The sequence below is a fragment of the Azolla caroliniana genome, unplaced genomic scaffold (genome assembly GCF_043228905.1).
Source record: "Azolla caroliniana isolate FFs.n. ecotype wild unplaced genomic scaffold, voAzoCaro1.0.p SCAF_4, whole genome shotgun sequence".
Taxonomy (NCBI): domain Eukaryota; kingdom Viridiplantae; phylum Streptophyta; class Polypodiopsida; order Salviniales; family Salviniaceae; genus Azolla; species Azolla caroliniana.
Window position 1 is genome coordinate 9,022,908 of NW_028230439.1, and position 20,547 is coordinate 9,043,454.

General features: G+C 38.3%; 2 protein-coding genes across 11 annotated transcripts; both read left to right on the plus strand.

Annotated features, from left to right (window-relative positions):
- The first annotated feature begins 575 nt into the window (after positions 1 to 575).
- On the plus strand, positions 576 to 3,206 carry LOC147865042 (peroxidase 21-like). The gene is made up of 4 exons (XM_087317756.1): positions 576 to 874; positions 1,508 to 1,699; positions 2,367 to 2,532; positions 2,681 to 3,206. Exons 1-4 carry the CDS (start codon positions 638 to 640, stop codon positions 3,079 to 3,081), a joined length of 996 nt encoding a protein of 331 aa, XP_087173882.1. The 5' UTR covers positions 576 to 637; the 3' UTR covers positions 3,082 to 3,206.
- A 1,245-nt stretch (positions 3,207 to 4,451) lies between these two features.
- Positions 4,452 to 13,649, plus strand: LOC147865043 (uncharacterized). 10 transcript variants are annotated; one of them, XM_087317757.1, is made up of 20 exons: positions 4,452 to 5,654; positions 6,214 to 6,422; positions 6,493 to 6,538; positions 6,870 to 6,932; positions 7,013 to 7,127; positions 7,204 to 7,268; positions 7,357 to 7,425; positions 8,492 to 8,557; positions 9,291 to 9,439; positions 9,526 to 9,586; positions 9,675 to 9,814; positions 9,896 to 10,012; positions 11,391 to 11,457; positions 11,543 to 11,742; positions 11,811 to 11,949; positions 12,054 to 12,223; positions 12,483 to 12,528; positions 12,619 to 12,689; positions 12,964 to 13,108; positions 13,219 to 13,649. In XM_087317757.1, exons 1-20 carry the CDS (start codon positions 4,467 to 4,469, stop codon positions 13,387 to 13,389), a joined length of 3,297 nt encoding a protein of 1,098 aa, XP_087173883.1. In that variant the 5' UTR covers positions 4,452 to 4,466; the 3' UTR covers positions 13,390 to 13,649. The 10 variants fall into 10 exon arrangements, with proteins under 10 accessions (XP_087173883.1, XP_087173884.1, XP_087173886.1 ...); XM_087317758.1 differs by having other exon boundaries at positions 11,814 to 11,949; XM_087317760.1 differs by having other exon boundaries at positions 9,300 to 9,439.
- Positions 13,650 to 20,547: the final 6,898 nt, after the last annotated feature.

A 20,547-nucleotide genomic window follows, 5' to 3' on the forward strand; every position in this document is an offset into this window, starting at 1 on the left:
TGTGAAATTTGTCAAATTGAAAGTTTAAAATTAGGTAGTACTTCAGTCACAAAGTCTTCACGAGCAAAAAGGGAGAAACACTTTGAATTGGATATAAAAATCATGAGTGTCCTACAACTAACAAGATAACAACCACCCTAAGTTCAATTGATTGGAAATAAAGCGAGCAGAACCTCTATGCTTGTGTCATTATGGTTCGAGCATAAAGTTACCAAAAGGAGAGGTCAAATGCGTGAGAGGACAAAGTGCCCTAGTCTCTTGTTTGTGTCTCTATCTCTCTTTCTCTCTTTTCATTCACACACGCACACACACATAGGAATAATACATGTCATGTTACATGTTGATTGGGCATTTGAGGATGGTGATATATCGTGATCAATCATTGGTTCACGTCATAAGTAATGGTCATGGTACAACGACGATGATAATATGTTGTATAAGTGGGGCCGAAAACTTATTCAAGCATGTCTCTCTCTCTCTCTCTCTCTCTCTCTCTCACACACACACACACACACAGGCACATAATGGGGACTAGGAACCTTTGGAGCGATTGGGTATAAAAGCGGAGTCTATGGGAGTAGGCATTCTCAAAGAAAAAGAAGAGAAGCTTTGGCTAGAGTAGCAGCAGTAAGTAGGAATGGCATCCATAGTGGTCTTAGGCACGTTGTTACTGATGATGGTGATGGTCATGTGTGTTTCCTCCTCCTCCTCCTCCTCCTCCTCCTTTAGCAGTGGCCTAAGCTATGGCTATTACAAGGAGAGCTGCCCCAATGTTGAGGAGATTGTGAAGGAGCAAGTGACAAAAGTGTACTATATCCATGGCAATGCTGCTGTCTCTTTCACTAGGAACATCTTCCATGACTGTGCAGTCCAAGTAAAGACACCATCATCCCTCTCCCTTAAACTTTTTTCTGGGTTTTATTTAATTAATCGATTTGATATGGGTGTGAATAAGAAATATGTGAACTCATCATTTGTCACTAATTTACTAGTCAGCCATTGGGTGTGGGTAATCATTTGATCTTTTCTATCGATTTAGGCGGGTGATTGTTGGTCGATGGATTCAATTGGATTTATGTGGTGATTTGTAGGTTGATTCAATTCAAAATAATTCTCTTTCTTTATATCTAGCTCCTACTAATTGGTCCCCGTGAAGCAATGATCTTTCACTTTGGCCATAGGCCTAAATGGTTGTTTACACCATAACTTGAGAGTGAGCAAGTTTGGCCCTCACCATGGACTCGCAATCCATCTTCCGTGGCCGTTAAAAAATATATCTATCTACAATACATTCAAACTCGAAATCCAACCGAGGCACAACACATTTCCATCACTTTCTCGCTTTGATGACATGCAATCAATCTCCTTACTTTAGTATAGGCATCATCTTTGCCAAAAGAGGAAATTGAGCGAGTGTAGATGAGATCGAGAGAGAATTAGGAAGGAACTAATCAAATTTGAAATGCCTAATTATTACGAGGTGGGTGTTGCTAATTAATGCATGTAGGGATGTGATGGGTCACTTTTGTTGGACTCGACACCAGGACATGCGGGAGAGCTAGAGTCGGACAAGAACTTTGGCTTACGAAACTTCAAGTATATTGTGGACGTGATAAAAGGGGAGGTGGAGAAAGCGTGCCCTGGTGTTGTGTCATGCGCCGATATCCTCATTCTCTCTGGACGGGATGGAATTGCCATGGTAACTATTGGGTTATGTATCACACTCTAATTGATTCTAATCTAAATACATTTCTATTATCAACACATTAATTTAAGTTGTTTACGTGTGTGTATATTTTCTACGGAGGTGATGTACACATAGATATAGATAAGACTTAATTGTGGCCACAAGTGTATCAAATTTATTCATCAAATACCCACAAACTACTACAATTACAAACTATTAGTTACCAATTTGGCACTAACTATATGTATAGGGTATAAATATTTTGCATGCATGCTAAGTTTAAACATTATATTTTATGTACTCAAGTGTCTTTGGAGTGTTCTCTTATACATATACTTGTTGAACGTTGCATCATTAGAGTTTTTTTCTTGCAAAATGCCCTAGGCCAACCTTGAAAGGAGCAAATATATGCATCGTTCGAGAAATGGTATGGAGAATTATTCTCAATTTTCTCTATTAAATTTGCTAGTTGACCAATTACCTAGTAAATCCATATCCTTTTTTGTCTCTCTGTCTTTGGAGAGTTGACAAAAGGTCATTTGAGCATTTGGGGGAAATAAAGAAACATGCATAGGGGTATTTGGTAAAGTTTTATGTACACATGCACACACATACATATAATATATTTACCTTTATGTATGTTTCATTTCTCTCTTGATAATTTTTTTTGTTATTTTAGCTTGGGGGACCACAATTTCAAGTGAAGACGGGACGAAGAGACTCGCGAGAATATAGCCTCGCTGCAGCCGATGCACAACTGTTGGGACATGATGTAGACATATCAACCTTCTTAAAGTCCATGTCAACCTTCAACCTTAACACTCCTCAATCTATTGCTCTCTTAGGTTTTTCTTTCTCTGCCTCATTTTTTACGCTTTCTCAATTATTTCATTGGCAACTATGTTATTGAATTGATTTTGATTTTCAATCAAATAGTTATCCATATTAGATATTCACATTCCTTTGTGGTTCACAAATGACAAATATATATAGGAGCTCACACAGTAGGACGGACCCACTGCAAGCATTTGGTCAAAAGGTTGTACCCAAGTGTTGACCCCACGCTCAATGCAACATATTCTTCCTATTTGAAGATGAGGTGCCCAACACCTAATCCGGATCCAAATGCTGTGTTATATTCGAGGAATGATCCCATCACTCCCATGAGATTTGATAACAATTACTTCAAGAATGTGATGCAATTGAAAGGATTGCTAAAAATCGACAATGCCCTCTACTTAGATCCAAGAACCAATGTCTATGTGGAGAAGTTTGCAAATGATAACAACTACTTCTTTGAACAATTCGTCGAGGCTATGAGTATATTAACCGAGCACAATGTACTCACTGGCTCCCAAGGAGAGATTCGAAAGCGTTGTGATGTAATTAATTGATTTAACCTGAGAAGGCTTCAAATGAATAATGTAAATACTTTGTGAAGTTGTATGTTGTAATGTTGCTATTTGAAAGAGGAAGGCAAGAAGGTTTCAAGAATAAATACTTTCTACGAACTTACTAAGTTGTATGCTTCTAGATAAAGTCTATCAAGATCGCAATTTGTCATAGAAATGTATTTTCAAATTTCTCATTTATAATCAAAATATCAACTTCGTTGATTGTTCTTTCCTCAATGAAGTAGGGGAAAATTTCTAAACAAAACATATTACAAGCAAAGTTGATGCAATGGTGCATTGGAACAACAAATTATGCCTTTAAACTAATTGAAGTAGTATATAAGAACCCATGTACATAATGCACCTCGTGTGATCAATGCATTCAACATGAGACATTGGCAACTTGAACAAGTTAAGCATATGCAATATATGCTATAAGGAATTCAGTGGTCATATGCAACATAAGCTAGAATAAATTAGCTTGGACATATGCAATGAGATGTCAGAAGATTGAATAGATTATCCAACATGTGATTTATATGGTTATTGTACGATACTTAACTAGAGGCATGCAAACTTCTATGAATGCCCATAGTTGCAACTTGCAAATATGGTCCCCATAACATTTGGCATGGATGCATCCATAGACAACCATCTCCAACTCTTAGTAGGAAGGTCGAATATTATGCACACATACGCAACAAAACAAACAACTAGTGGAAGACCTTGAAGTGGCATAAGTTAACATTCGATGGCACACGCTAAAACGTACGATCATAGATAAAATCTAGAGGAAAACAAAAGTAGGGTGTTTTACAAAAGTTCTGCTCTCAATTGAATCGAATTGTGCTAGTGGAGGAAATTTTCAAAACGATATTGTAAAGCAAAGCGCTAACTTCTGCTTCTTATTCGAGAGATAATGCTCGAAATGTAGACACCAAGTTGCTAAGTACTACTACTATCTACTAAAAATGCCATGCTTCTCATTGTGTAGTGTATGTAGTATGTATATGAACAAATCCCCCTCAACTTTTGGACATTCATTATATGAATATTGTGATCGTAATATTGTGACTAATTTGTGACTTGTCGACAGTTAGATGCAAATATGTACAAATTACAATTATAATTACAAGTACGAATACGAATACGAATACAAGTGGATGTACGAATACGAATACAAAACATTTGAAAAGAATAAAAATAAAACTTTGATTCCCTCCTCCCTCTTTCAGTTCAATAAATACTGAACTAAAAAGATCAAAACACACACTACTTAACGATGGCGATGGCGATGGCGATGGCGATGGGCCTCCAGCAAATGTGATCGTTCCTGCCACACTCTGCTCCTCCTCCTCCTCCTGCTTCTGCTGCTGTTTCTGAGAATGGAGTTTCCTGCGGACACTCCTGCCTCTGCCTCTGCCTCTGCCTCTGATTCCATCCCTTCCCAAACCATCACCATGAAAACTAGCCTTGGCTTGAAAAGAACTCGGAGCAGTACTTCCATGGATTTAAGAGTAACCTCTTCCACAAATGAGGTGAAACAGTTGCTTTCTAAATTCGTCAGACCTTCTTCTCCTTCTTCCATGGCCCCGAGAAGGGAAGATGTGTCAGATCATGTTCTTCTTGAGGCGTCCGAGGTTTCTGAGGTTATTGAACGCGAGCATCTAATACATCCTAATGGAACCTTCTCAGATCATGTTCTTCTTGACACTTCTGAGATTAATCGGAGAGAGCATATAATACATCCTAAACGAAGCTTCTCAGATCATGTTCTTCTTGAAGCTTCTGATATAAATACACAAGATCACGTTCTTCTTGAAATGTCCGAGGTTTCCGAGGTTATTGGACGCGATCATGTAATACATCCTAACGGAACCTTCTCAGATCATGTTCTTCTTGACGCTTCTGAGATTTATCGGAGAGAGCATATAATACATCCTAAACGAAGCTTCTCAGATCATGTTCTTCTTGAAGCTTCTGATATAAATAAACGAGACAATTTAATACATCCTAAAGGATCCTTCTCAGATCATGCTCTTCTTGGACCGTTTGAGGTTTCTGAGATTAACCAACAAGAGAATATAAATCCGTATAAACCAGACCTCGCAACACATATGATGTTCAATGTTTCTGGAATCAGTCCTGGGAATCAACAACGAGAGGACGTGTTATGTCCCAAACCATCAACGCTCGAACATAGTACAAGAATTCTCCCAAAATTCAGTGTTTCAAGGCATAAACCTCGAAGTCTAACTGCAAAGCCCGGAGGTTTTCATGCCACGTTTAGAGCTCCCGTTGCAGAGAGAAGAAGCCATGACAATGGAGGAAACTCCGAGAAATGTGGAACAGTGACAGACATAAATCCATCTCCATCTCCTTTTCTGTCTCCTCAGTTCTATAGTGTTATGTACCGTGCAAGAAAAAAGAATGCAAAGAACAAAGGTCCTTGGTTTGATGGTATTCTTATTGTTCGAGGAAGGAAATCTACATTGCTGGATGTAGAAGGCAAGGCTGTATGTAAAGGAGATGTATCTGGTGGCAAACCTTTGACAGTGGATTCTATCATCGAAGTAATTCTCTTCCAGTTTACAATGTTTCCTCAGTAGTTTTATGATTTTTCTTGAATTCATTTTGGTTCATTTGTCATTTATGATTCTCACCAATCACACCAGAGATTGAAAACTGTAGCTTTGCATATCTATAGAGTAAGGTAGATTTAGTAAAAATATAGTGAAGGGATGGACAAATGGTCGTTAACAATAATACGCATTTAGTTTTAGTATTCTCATTAACCCTGATATAATTGAAAACTGTAGTTCTGTGTATCTATGGGATATTATAGATTAGGTAAAATATAATTAAGAGATTAAGACTAATGATTTCAAGAATTCAATGCTTCTAGTCTTGACAATTTTGAAGTTTTCTATAGCTTTGGAGGATCACAGATTAGGTAAACCATAATAAAAGATCCAAGACTAATGTTTCTTCAACTATATGCATGTAATTTTATGATTTTTATTAATCCTGATGGGCATTGACAACTGTATTTTTTCATAGCCGTGGAGGGTCATAGGCTAGGTAAAACATTATGAAGGGATTAAGACTAATGTATCCAACAACAATATGCAGATAAGCAAGTATCAGATAGAAGTGATGCGCATCGCTTCATCAGAAGAATATGAAAGAGGCAGCATTTTTACAGGTTCATTTGATAACAGTTCTCAACTTGTAGAAGGAAAGACAGAGGAAGGCAGGAAAATAAATAGGATGCCTGGAATCCATGAGTCTAAGTTTGCTCATAAGAACGGAAAATTTAAAGGATCACATCATCTGAAAAGGTACCATAATAAAATTATTGATCAACAGAATGATCAGTGCAAATTCTTACTAGGGTTCTGTTTGATAAAGTTTCAGAGATCATTCACAGAATTTTCTGCAGCAATCGATCTCAGAGGTCGTCCTTCTAACTAAATTAATATCCCAGTCAAGGAAAAAAGAAACTCTTTTCTGCTATCTTTCTTTTTAGACGTTTTCTATCTTTAAAGCTCAGTATCATTCAGGTAAAATTGTTGCAATAATGAATCAGTATTATATGCATTTAAATTGGCAGAAGTTGCCTACACTTTCATCATTTTATCCATCCCCAACATATTTATGCACTCTATGCACTGCAAATAGAATTTAATGTTTTATTGGTTTCTGCTTATCTCGACCTAGCTATCTAAACAAGATTTTATCTGTCAAATTACTTGCCAGCTTACTTCCCAGAATGAAAAATTGTACAGGATGCATTAGTATTGAATCAATGTTATGTCACCGATGCCCTTGCACCAATTGTAGTAGATCCAGTATGTATGATTTATCTGGATCAAAACCAATTCTGATCATATATAGTGATTTTCTTCTGATGTTGTTCCTTGCTGTGTAGTACATTGCAACTAAACTTAGACCCCATCAAAGAGATGGAGTGAGATTCATGTATGAATGTGTAATGGGACTGAGGGCTCCGTTATTTACTGGTTGCCTTTTAGCAGACGAAATGGGTAGGCTACTTATACTCTTAGAATTCCAGTGTGATTGCAAAATATTGTGTTCTCTCTGATATCTTTTGTATATCAGGACTTGGCAAGACTCTCCAAGTCATAGCCCTTATTTGGACTCTAATACACCAGAAACCAGCTCAAGTATAATTTGTACATATAATTTTGTTATTTGAAATAGTCAATAATAGTAAATTGATCATAATTAACTAAGCTGCTTGAAAAATAACAGGGCAACAAACCCTTCAAGCACATCATTGTCGTATGTCCTTCTTCACTTGTACAAAATTGGGGAAATGAGGTTGAACAAAACTTTCTTTCTTTTATCAATTGTATAAACATATATTGATGTGCTCACCTGCCTCTTTTCTTTCTATGTGAATATATGTTTATATATTCTACTGAATTATGTGTTATGAATATGCCCGAAAATTATCATGATAGTTTTCTCAATTTGCATCCTTGAAGGCAATTCAACGTGGACTGTTTATTTATTGCACATAACATATTATATTCTAGTTCCTTTTTTTTCCTAAAAGGATTCTCTCATACTATGGTTTAGTATATGATATAAAGGCAATGTCTGTAATCTGAAAATTTCGGAGTTTCAACATTTATGAATTGGCATACATAGTTCTCTTAAATTTTATGCAGCCATGATTGGCAGCACATTAAAGACTGTAGAGAAGGTTGCTTTCGATAAAAACACCTCACAGAATATGTGCATCGATCGTTTGCATATAACTAGAGAAGTGCTCTGATTTATAATTAGAAAAACATCTCAGATCTTAAAGTCATAATTGCTTTCCCTAAATACCAACATTTCGAGATGTTGTGATGATGTGGCATCTAGATCTTTCAGGTTGGGTGTGCCACCTGTAGGGTATTACATTTCACACATTTCATGTTTCAGTGGGTCGATCTTATATCTTCCTTTCCCTCCCTCCCTCTCTCCCTGCCCCCTCCTGCCTCCCCCCTTTGAGACAAAGGTCTTATTTTAATTTTCCTAGTTTATGCTACACTCCCATCATATTTTAAGATTTGGATTGAGAACCATGATTCAAAATTTGTTCCTGGAACAGATGGGCTATTTTTGATTGTTCAAGAATCGCTACATTGAGCTATTGCATTTGATGGATGCACAGAAGAAGCTATATTGATTGAGGAGGTGGTGTAATTGTTTATAAAGCTCATTGGAGCGAACAAAAATGTTTCTAACCTCTTCATAAGCATCTGCAATTGATGCACTTTTTCTTTTAGGGTCGCACATTTGAATACTTTATGTGGATTTGTAACAAACTGATTTGTCTGATTTACAGTTGACAATGATGATAATTGAACCGCACTTACTATTATTTTATGTACAGGTGAAAAAATGGCTGGGTTCAGAAAGGTTAAAAGCGCTTGTTGTGCATGCAGGTTTACAAAAAGAGGTATTTCTCATCCCATTCATTTTAATTGATATTGTTATCAGTTGATGTATTACAAGATTGTAGTATTTTCTATAGGACTGATCATTTTCTTTTCTCTAAATACCCAATTCCATAAGCTTTGACTTGTTTATTCATGCACATGCTGGATTGTGGTTCATATATCCTACACCTTAAATTTTAGAAGGGTAGCTCCAAGGCAAATGCTTTGGCTTTATGCAAATACTAATTCTTTTTATTCAAACTTTTGTTGGTGCACACATAAATTTGATTTTTTCTCTTGAGAAAAATAGGAAACAATCAGACTTTGGAGGATTTCAATTTTGTGGATTGTACTTTATCAATGACAGATGTGTCAAATTTAAATTTATTATGCATTCAAATAGATGAACAGGATATGTGCCAATCAATGGTGCACTGAGCTTATACCTATGTCATAAAAACTTTGTGCATAAATTTGAATTGATCAGTGTCTGTTATGATGGGTTCTCATCCAAATTGCCAGTCTTAGTGAGATCCTACAAATCTTTTATTTTTATGTTATCAATACCACACACCAGTATAATGTATTGCAAAGTGAGTAATATTAATCATAGAACCTTTTCAAAATAGCAGCTATCTTACATTATGGATTATTCAAATAGCAGCTATCTTACATTATGGATTATTCATGTAGTGCTTTTCTTTGTGCTCTTCATGAAATATCAATTTGATTGTTTATATGGTCTTTCATTAGGTTGAACAGAAATTTGTGGATTTTAAAATTGGAAAAACACATCCTCTATTGATCACATCATATGAACTTATACGAAAGCATCAAGAGCTTATTGCCTCCTCAAAGCCAGAACTCCTTGTCTGTGATGAAGCGCATCGGCTAAAGAATAGGTATAGTAACAGTTGACCTCGCTAACCCAACTTTACTTCAAGCATAATTCTTGCGTCCTATTCTTCAATCCCATATTAATTTGCAGCTCTGGAAACAAAACAATTGCTTCTCTGTTGGCACTTACCTGCCCTAGGAGGGTGCTACTAGTAAGCTGCATGGATACTTATATTATGGACATCTGAGGCATATAGTGAGTGTCGAGACTGACAACTGACCACAAGATGGATATTACAGACTGGGACGCCTGTACAAAACGATTTGAATGAGTTCTATGCAATGATCGACTTTGCAAATCCGAATCTACTTGGTCCACTCTCAGCATTCAAACGTCTCTATGCAGAGCCAATTGAGCTGAGCAGAGATCGAGATGCAAGGTAAGAATCTGGGGTGATTTAGCCTCATCACGACATCTTGTGTCAAATGACAAAAACTTGTCTCCACTGTAAATTTGGCAGCACTGAACAAAAGCAAGTAGGGCAAGCCAGATTTTTGGAGCTACAAGCAAGAACTAAGTTCTGTATTTTACGAAGGACAGCTGCTGTGAACAAAAGTTATCTGCCTGCTAAAACAGAGTATGCATGTCATGTGGTGTCATTGGATCATGCTTTATTTGTATTAAAATCTTGGCATGCTTGCAACTCCATCATGAATAAAACATACATTTCTATTTTAAAAGTTCAAGTGATATCAAATATATAGCTCTGGATAGTATTCTGAACCACAAAAAGCTATTATACTTTGTAATTATATCTTATATATGTGTGCCTAAATAATTACTTTTCGTTGGCTAGTATGGGTGTATGTTTTTGTTTATTTGCTGGGATTTCTGTTATTGTGATTTGTTTTCAGTCTGCAGTCTTTTGCCATGTGTGAGTTCGTCATCAGATTCAGAAATATTTTGGCAAAATATTCTGTAAACTAGGATGTTGATATAGGAAAGATTGATTCATTGTGTATCTGCCAATCCTCCCCTCACCTAGACTTGGTCAGGCGTTGGAAAGATTTGAATATTAATGATAGGCTGATCCTAGAAAGTACATCTACTAATCAGATATATCATTTGATTATCAACAATCTGCCATGGTTGAAGTATAAGGGGAAATCCACAAAGATTGGTGAAAATCCATGATAATGTGGGCTGTTTCAAATCCAAAGTATTTTGGTTGGCATATGTTGATCTCAGTTGCAACTGCCATCTCAAGGCTCAATATTCCAAATGGCTCTTGCATCCTTTGTACTATAGCTGAGGAGATGTGTTGCCATATGTTTTTATCTTGCTTGATGGCACGAGACATGGTCCTCTATCCAGTGTGTGGTGTTCTGTTGCGGGGGGATTATGCATCCACATGATTGTGTTTTTAGCCAGTGGAAACCATGTGTTTTATTTCGCTTTCTCTTCTTTTGGGGCTTATAGCATATAATTGAACAATCTAGAATGTGTTCATCTTTTGTTCCCATTCTGGACTGTAGAGATATCAATAATTTGAGGGGTTTCCTTCACTGGTAGTTCAGCACCATAGCCAATGTGAATCTTCTTAAGAAAGATGGTTTGGCTCCTTGGCATACAATGATCTCTTTGGTTTCTTTGATAGACATGTGGCTGTTGTGTGACTTTTGTACAACCCTAGTAATTAATACAATTGCACTTTATGGAAAAAATAAGGTTAGTGTAGTTATGTCCAATCCTCTGAAAGTTGTGAAACAAGCACTGTTTCATTAGTTGTTTGGCAATATGGGGTTTCTAAATCGTTCATTTCCTTTTGATCTCCATGCCAGTGGCAATGAGGAGTCCAAGTGGTTTGAATGAATGATGTGTCTGTGAAAAAAGCTTAAGATGTTAGAAGTTTACTGTTTTGGCATTGTATTATTGTTAAATTTTATTTCAAACTTTGTCTTCTAATTGTACAAAACAAAAACGTGTGAAGTTCTGTCATTTTGTTTGTACTTCAGGTACCTCGTGTTCTGTCGACTGCAACCTCTACAAGTTACTCTATATGAGTCCTTTGTACGATCACAGGTGTGTAATATCCATTCTCTTCAATGTGAATGACTCTACCTAGCATCCTGACAACAAATAATTATTTCTTTAATCACTTCTGCAGTTTGTGACCAGATTATTTGTTTCAGAGAGCAGTTCAGTGAATGTGTTAACTGCAATTGGTGTTCTAAGAAAGCTTTGCAACCATCCGAAACTGGTGGCGGCTGACATGTCGAAGGAAATGATAGGTCTCTTACAAGATCATGATTTATTGAAGGTTTCAGCTATTAATGAATCTTCAAAGTGTGAGTCATCGTTTGGAAGGTAAGTGTATGGCAACTTGTTGCAAATAACTTGAATTGCACACCCTAATCTTATCTCATTCTATTCAGAAGACATGGTGAATCAATGTCCGGAAAACTAGACTGTGTGTCAGCACTACTTTCAGTTGTTTTTGATCCAGAATTGGGAGACAGAACAGAGCGAGTAGTAGTTGTCTCCAATTTTACTCAAACTCTCAACCTTGTTCAGGTTTAGCACTTGGGAGCTCACACTCTCAACCTTCTCCATATTTTGCTCATAGAAATTGTGAATAAGGGCATCTCATGTCTGCTTTTGGACTCATGGGCTCACAGAGTATATGTGAAGGAAAAGACTGGGCATGGTTGCGATTGGATGGGTCAACATTGGTTGCAGATAGGCAACGTCTGGTAGATCGCTTTAATTCGGGGTTTGGAGGGGAAAGGGTATTTTTGTTGTCATCAAAGGCTGGTGGGATGGGACTCAATTTGGTGGGGGCAAATCGGTAAAGTACTTACCCTTTTGTTCATCATGCTTGCTAGTACCTGGAACTTGAGCTTTATTTTTTCTTATATATGTGTTCATTTTACCCCAATGGTCAATTGATTCAAGATTTTGCAAGACAAACAACATTAGTAAAAATGGATGCATGTGTGATAAGATAAAGTCTAGACATCCATTTACATGGTTAGGGAGATTACACCCACATCCTCGCCCACAGAAGATATGACTAGTAATTGATTGGTTTTGGTGTGACATGACAGACTGATCCTCTTTGATCCGGATTGGAACCCTGCAACGGATGCACAGGTTGGATTAATGTATCTTAATTTGCATTCAGGGTACCATGGTGATGTTCATTTTCTGAGAGAGTGAACTTGATGTTCACATCTGAATTAGGCAATGGCACGCATCTGGAGGGAAGGGCAGCAAAAGCCTGTCATAATCTACAGATTATTTTCAACTGGCAGGTTGTTGGTTGAGTAATTGTACTAGAACTGCCCATTAGTTTTAGAGCCAAGTAGGGCAATGCGTATATTTAAATTTCCTGGGCTTTCTAATTCAAAATTACTCGATGAGTTTGTACAAGTAGTTGAGCTTTTTACACGAGAAGCAGCGAGTACTTCATATTGTGCCATGATAAGAATTTTTTGTACAAGTAGTTGAGCTTTTTACACGAGAAGCAGAGAGTACTTCATATTGTGCCATGAGAAGAATTTTTTTATTGATGACAAATTGTTGCAGCATCGAAGAAAAGATATATCAGCGTCAGATGATGAAAGGTGAGATTGCAGCAACTGTGGAAGATAATATGGAAAACGGAATGAAATGCAAAGGAGGCAGATATTTCAGCCGGGAAGAACTTCGTGAGCTTTTCACATTGAACATGGTAAGGTTGATGGGAAACAAAACCTTTCTTTTTTGTTGGTTTTTGGTTTTTGGTTTTGGCTTTTTGTTGATTTCAGGTATCAATTCTGATGTGGTGAGTGCATTGGGCAGGAAACTCTGTGTGAAACACATGATCTACTGTGTGGTCGTGGTTTGCCTGTTGAAGAGCAGTGGCGAGATTGCTCTGAGCAATTGGAAGACCCTGCACTCAGGAAGGCAATCCAGAGTGGCCTTGTTTCCTTTGTCCAGGAAAAGATTCATCTCCACCAACAAGATTCCTAATTAAAGTCATGTGACTATTGAATTATCTTGGGTTCCAATCCTCCACAGCTGCAATTTTTCAGAGCACATCCACAAGATTTGACAATCATTGGTCTGGCAGCTTTGTCTCAAAGAACAACTATATGATTGTGAACATAACCTTCATATATCTCAAATTTCACATATTTTTGCAAAAACTTTATCGATGTTTTGGACATCAGACGACATCCACTGTCTAAATATGCCGTTTTAACAATGAATGATGCCACAGATTCCCTTCATAGATGCCATCTACTTAGCCTAATGGAATTTTCCAACTACAGCAAAATTGAGTGGAGGTTTTCTGTATGCTCTTCTAAATAATTTTGTTGTCTACCGTGTGACATCTTGGACTATTGGACCCAAGACCATTATGAAAAACATCGACGATCCTCTTGTTACAATTGCAAAGTATGTTATTATTTCTCGGATGATCTCTGAGATAAGGCATTTGGGATGACTTTATTGATGATTGGCTCTAGAAAGACAATAATATAATGGTATTATTATCATGCTCTTCTCTTCTTGACTAACATAGTCAATATCAAGAATATGGGCTTGCACTGCTTTGAATGCATGAATGCATTGGCTTGCATACAAAGAGAAGTTTAGTTGTGCTTGGAACACACATTAGGCATGTGTCTTAGGCTAGGAAAGACGAGGATTTTGAGATCTTCTTGTTAGATTGAATGTACTTGTTTCATGAGTGATCACGACACCTCATGTGCAAGAGGTTGCTTATATTTCTCATCGATAGATGGGTTGGATTAAATTTGAAATTCATATTGTACTTTTCTACCTCTTATTGATTATGCAAGATCTTCTATGAGGCACCATTAACATTTGTGAGGGCCTTTGTATTTTTGGTGCTTGCGTAGATATGATACTGTTTGAAGACAATATTTGACAAATCGAACATGGAACGTAACATGGCCCCTTTATATATAAGAGCTTCAATATCCACTATTTGTATCATTGCTTCAATACGATTTAGTTTGTTGCATTCTCTTCAACATGAGACAAGGTGTTGGGGTGTAAGTGAGGAAACTCATTGACTATGCATATTCTCTTTGAATAAATGCAAATATTTAGAATGAATTATCACACTTTGATACAATGCACTATATTTGACCAAATTTGAGTTTTCTTTCCATACATTGTCAATCCAATCCCACCATCTATGTACATTCCTTTCATAATCACAATATGCAAGCTTATTTACAATGTTTATCAGTAAAATTCTTGAACAATCATAATGTGCAACCTTTTATGCAATGATTATTATCATGTGATTATTTTGAGATTTCTTTTGTAAATATTTTAACTTGAGTAACTTATTTATGGTTGCTAAATACATTTTTTAGTTACTCATGGCTTAAAATTTTGAAGAAAATGTGGGACTCTCACAAAGGGAGTTGATCCCACACACTACTTCGTCCACATCCTTGTTTGAAAATGACTTCCATCAATTACAAGACTCAATGAATATGATTGTACATGAGCTTTCAAAATTCTAAAATCTCATGTTCCTATTATGCAAACGGATGTCGAGACATAGGATGACCAACATGGTGAACCTTCCTTTATTGTAAACCTATTTCAAGGTGAAAAGAAAGAACTAAGGAAGTAATTTGCTCTAGCCTAGGTAATTGAGAATCTCATTTTGAGGTGATGGGATAGGCAGTTCAAATCCATATGTAGTTTAAGATAAAGACATGCTCATTGGCGTTGTTCCCATCACATAAATAATGATAGGGTTACAACATTTTGAGCTTTTAAAATCAAGGCACATGAGAAGATGGTGAGGTGGATGGTAAGTGTGAAGTTAAGTTTTGTTAAGAGAAAAGATAGTTGAATATATATTAAACCCTAGGACAACCAAGAGTTGAGGTCAATATCGAGGATTTAAGCATCACAACAATCATAGAAGGAAGAAACTCAAATGGATGAAGATAAATGTGTTTTTCAATAACAAACAAGTAGGAAAAATGCAAATCATGGACAATAAGATTCAAATAACGAAAAACACTCATAACATCTTCATCTGATACATCCAAATTTAGAAAGAAAAGATTGATTAAAAAAAGTGGACGATGAGAGATTTCCAACAATATCTTGTATGCCAATATTGGAGTTATCGAGAAGAAATAATGATGGAAAAGTTAGGTTGGTGTCAAATGAGGATAACTAGGTTCCTATTTAGGATAATTTACAAAGCTTTTGAACGTATGAGGATAAACCCTAAACCCTAAACCCTATCCACGTGGTGGCATAGGTTGGTAACATCTGGAAGACAAACCCGGATGTTGCTAAGGTGGAACCCCATTGGAAGTTATGGGTATATGGTTGTTGTCCCCTCGTCAAACTAGAATAGGACCCAGGGGATTTCAAGTGGAAACATGATGGCAAATTTCGCCATTTCTTCGAGTACAACACTAAACTGGGTTGGACTTTTCATTTGCAACTAGACGGCCCCTTACACAATGGCTGGCGTACATTGGGCATCCCTGATGAGGTGCTCATTACCTTTTGGAAGGGTCTCTGGCGTCTCCACTTGCCGGAAAAGATAGTTTTTTTGGTGGCAAATCCGTCATAATGTGGTTCCCGTTGGTGAATGGCTAGGTAAACGTGGCGGCCCGTTAGGCTGCCCACTTTGCCACTCACCTATTGAGACTCTGAGGCATTGTCTGTGGGATTGCCCTCACGCTCAAAAGGTATGGGATAGAGTGACTCGCCTCCTTGCGGCATGTGAAGTGGAAGGAACAACATCGTGGAGTGTTGCGGCATGGCTTGATCACTCTGTTGATAGGTGGACGAACGCCTTCAATGCGGATAGTTGGTGCTACGTATGCATGAGAGGAAAAATCGCCAAGATTCGATTTGAGAGAGGCTTGCAGTCCGCATCCCCTAGGTTCCCAGACATTTGGATGCTGATCGCAGGCTTCACCCTGTGGTATGTATGGAAAGCGCGTTGCCTAAAGGTCTTCTAAGATTTGGTGCGGCCCCCGAAGGAAGTGATCATGGACATATGGTTTGCGATTATTAGCTACCTACGAGGGCAATTGGACAAGGTTTGCAACCATTCCTCTGACGTGGGCACTACTCGTTTGCGCTTTTGGCAGAAATGGCGGAACACACCTATGGTGACACAAGGAGGAAGTGGCTTGAGGTGGAACTACCAGCCCCACGCTAGCTGTTTCCGGCTCACTTACCACCCTCCCTTCATTGTCGATCCCAAGAATTGTCTCGTACTAACCATCACTGCAGGGCACCGTTTTAGCTATAGGTACTTACATTAAGTAGTCAATCTGAAAGGCGATTTAACTAGTCTCATTTTCTTGAACTTGATCGGAGGGAGATTCTCCGATCTATGTTTAAGCTTCCTTGTACAGTCTCTTTGTAATAATCCTACCTAACTAATGGGAAAGTAGCTTCATTTTGGAAAAAAAAAGGTTTGTATTTAGGATATTTTACAAAAATCTTGAACGCCTCACATAGACCCAAGTATATCCATTAGAAAGCAAGAATAACGTTGTCGTGGCGTACGTCGTAGACATCATAAAAAACGTACAGAGAAGAAATAATGATAGAAAAGTTAGGTCGGTGTCAAATGAGGATAACTAGGTTCGTATTTAGGATATTTTACAAAACTTTTGAACATTTGAGGATAATTAGGTTTGTATTTAGGATATTTTACAAAAATCTTGACCGCCTCACATAGACCCAAGTATATCCATTAGAAAGCAAGAATAGTGTTGTTGTGGTGTACTTTGTACACATTGTGAAAAACGTACAAAGAACCTGAATGAATAAATAGAAGAAAATGCTAAAAAATATGTTACATGCACAAGGCAAGATTCAAACCTTGTACCACCATGTTAATAATTCTAAGCCTTACCATTGTACTACCTCATGATAAGTGATGTAATTATGAATTTAGTATATACAAGATCTTATCCTACAAATAAATTCTAGGTAACTTACTTGTGCACAACTAGTGTGCATGAATAGTTAGAAAAAAGCATGATGCTTGCCATGTGGCGAGCTATACTTAGCCTCACTTACTCATGCTCAACTAGTGTGGATGAAGACTATAGTTAGAAAAAGCATGATATTTACCATGTAGTAAGTTATACTTAGCCTCTCCCATCACTATATAAGGATGGGAGCAAAATCTAATAAGGGGGTTAAATTCTTGGGTATTATTAGGGTTCTAAATATTGATTAATTTAATACACAATACTCGTGGAATTCACGAGTTTTCTATCTCTCTCTTTCAATCTATTCATAAAGATTATCTGTCTTAAATTCCTCCTCCTCATCCAAAACCTCGGTGGTTCCACCCGACTACACAACAATCTGGCGCCGTAAGGCACGACACATTTGGTGAACACGACGTGAAGACGGGTGGCAAGGAGATAGAGAATCAACAAGAGGCGATCAATATGATGATGATGTTCGAGTGGATATTGTAGGAAAAACGCGCGATGTCAGAGATCGCGGCGACAATAGAGCGGCTCGTGCAATGGTACGGGCAATTCAATGGAAAGGATGTGTCACACTATCTACGAAACTACAAGGCAAAGATGTTGTGATGTGGGATCCTGGAAGGATTGCAAGTGATATCCTTCAATCAGGTGGCTACGAATGGGCTTCAAGGGAGCATCCACGTGGATATTGTAGGAAAAACGCGCGATGTCAGAGATCGCGGCGACAATAGAGCGGCTCGTGCAATGGTACGGGCAATTCAATGGAAAGGATGTGTCACACTATCTACGAAACTACAAGGCAAAGATGTTGTGATGTGGGATCCTGGAAGGATTGCAAGTGATATCCTTCAATCAGGTGGCTACGAATGGGCTTCAAGGGAGCATCCACGGGATACAACAACAAAATCCGACGTGGGCGGCCTTTGAAGAAGCAAGGCAACACAGAGGGGATTCTAGGATTGGGTGGAAACACCGAACAAAGGGTTGAAAGTTCTCGAAGTGTTCTTAGAATTTGAGAGTCGATTCGGGAAGGTATCTACGAGAGATCAAGCTATCCTCGCACCGGACAAAGTGATCATGTTCTTACGAGCTATGGATGACCGGGACTGAAACGATCTTAGGATGTTGTTGGAAGATGTAACTACAACTATTGGGCTCACAAATGTCTGCACGAACGTGAGGACTAGCGTCGCCCGGTTCAAAAAGAGGAGATAGTGGTTTGGAAATGAAGAGAAGAGGGTTTTGAAACTAACTCCCAGATCAAGAGCTGGATTAGGGGACCTCCAATCACGAATCCATGAGACCACGATCGAGAGAGGAATAGCCACATCCGTGGTTGAGCAAATTCTAAAAGGGATGGAGGACCTGAAAATTGCCATGGTGAAGAAAACGGAGGACCAGCCTGTGAGTTCTAAGTATATGGACCGTCAATGTATATGGTGTGATAGTACTGAACACGACCACAAGGATTGTGATGAACATAAGGAGGCATTATAGTGGGATCCCATCTACTGAGAAGGGAACCAGATCCATTCTATGGACTCCCGAAAGCCACTCCAACAGAACTTCCGAAAAGGTAGTATGAAGAAGATGCAAGAGGAGGAGATGGTGGTGCGAAGCAAATATGTGACAATTGCAGGAATATAGGTAGGCGGTTCATACGGAGCAAAAGCAACCTTCTAGTCGGAAGTGCCAGAAATTTCAGAGATGTCTAGCTCTGATGAAATCCGGAGCACCACAAATGACATCCAGGAAGTTATGGGATGGGAGTGCCCCGTAGATAAGAATAGTGTATATGCCTTATGTTAGCTACATGAGGTGTACGTAGATGAGAAGTGACGGTGCACGGATGAAGCGGCTGAACTGTCGAAGGCACCTGAGAGCTGGAACTCTGAAGAGAAGGGAAAAGGGAAGATGATTGTGGCATTCAAACTCGTCTTTGACATCGATCAACAGACGAACCTAAAAAAGGTGTTCGAAGAGAGAATCCACGATAGTCGGGTAGACTTTTCCCTTCGAGAATTGCTCGGACTCGCAAAGGAGTTCTACGATCTCCTCGTGGATCTCATAAAAAGAAAGAGGCAGGCTATAGAAGAGTTAAATGCTCCAAGGGTAAATGCGAGTACCATTTTAATGAACGACATAGAAGCATAGGATGAAATTCCAAACTCCCACTACACAAAGCCACACTAGGCACGGGGAACTACATAGACTCCGGTCCAGATTGGAAACATCAAAGAGGCCGTAGTTGTGTTGATTGATCACAGATCAGAGATCAATTTGATGTCCAAGGAGTTCTACAAGAAGGGGAAGTGACCTATAAAGACCAATCACATATGGAAGATCTGGGCAGCCACGGAATATCTATTTATGACTTGTTTGGATGTGACGATGAAGATTGGAGATGTGGAGATTGACCAAAATTTCTTCATGCAAAATGAGGTTTCACATTACGTGATCCTCAGGCAAACTTTCATTATAACTTCACAAATGGAAACAAAGGTGCTCGACAACATAACGACTTTTGCACGGATTCAGAGCAAAAACGAATTGGAAAATCTATACAATTCTTGACTGTGCTACCAAATCATGAAAGGAACAAGAGAGAGCTTTTGTCCCAGAAAAAAATGAAATTTTAAAGTGAACTATTGCAGAGTGGGGGAGTTATAGTCTGAGGAGCCTTGATACCCCACGTAGGAGGAAAAATCTCAGAACAATACAAGTGCGAATTAGTCTGAATGGGACGTCTACGTATATGGCCGTGACTAGAGTAATGAAGAAATAACTATGGAAGATGTAGGATGAACTACAGTTTGCATCGATCATAAAAGAAAATGAAGAAATCATGGGGTTAGTTGAGGAAGCTCGAAGAGATGGAGGGTACAAATGAGCAAGGAATCTGGATATTTCCAGTGGAATCCGTCGAAGTATACAAGATCATTGCGGAAATGGGGCCAGATGTGCTCTAAAAAGAAGATGTGATGGTCTGCATGAAGTATAGGACCGTGGAGAAAATGGTGAAACCAGTCACGGGACCATTATTACCCGCAAATAGGGAACAAAAGATGAAAGAAGTTTTAGATGATCTGATACATCGAAAGTTCGTAGATATCGGATATACTTGCACGAATGAGACCCGGAAGAAACTCCA

Bases quoted from the DNA above. Each gene is read 5' to 3' on its own strand.
- LOC147865042 (XM_087317756.1), top strand. From the start codon at position 638: ATGGCATCCATAGTGGTCTTAGGCACGTTGTTACTGATGATGGTGATG. The intron at 1,700-2,366 runs GTAACTATTGGG...TTGTTATTTTAG, and splicing joins GACGGGATGGAATTGCCATG to CTTGGGGGACCACAATTTCA. The intron at 2,533-2,680 runs GTTTTTCTTTCT...AAATATATATAG, and splicing joins TCAATCTATTGCTCTCTTAG to GAGCTCACACAGTAGGACGG.
- LOC147865043 (XM_087317757.1), top strand. From the start codon at position 4,467: ATGGAGTTTCCTGCGGACACTCCTGCCTCTGCCTCTGCCTCTGCCTCT. The intron at 6,933-7,012 runs GTATGTATGATT...CTTGCTGTGTAG, and splicing joins CACCAATTGTAGTAGATCCA to TACATTGCAACTAAACTTAG. The intron at 12,529-12,618 runs GTTGGATTAATG...CATCTGAATTAG, and splicing joins ACCCTGCAACGGATGCACAG to GCAATGGCACGCATCTGGAG.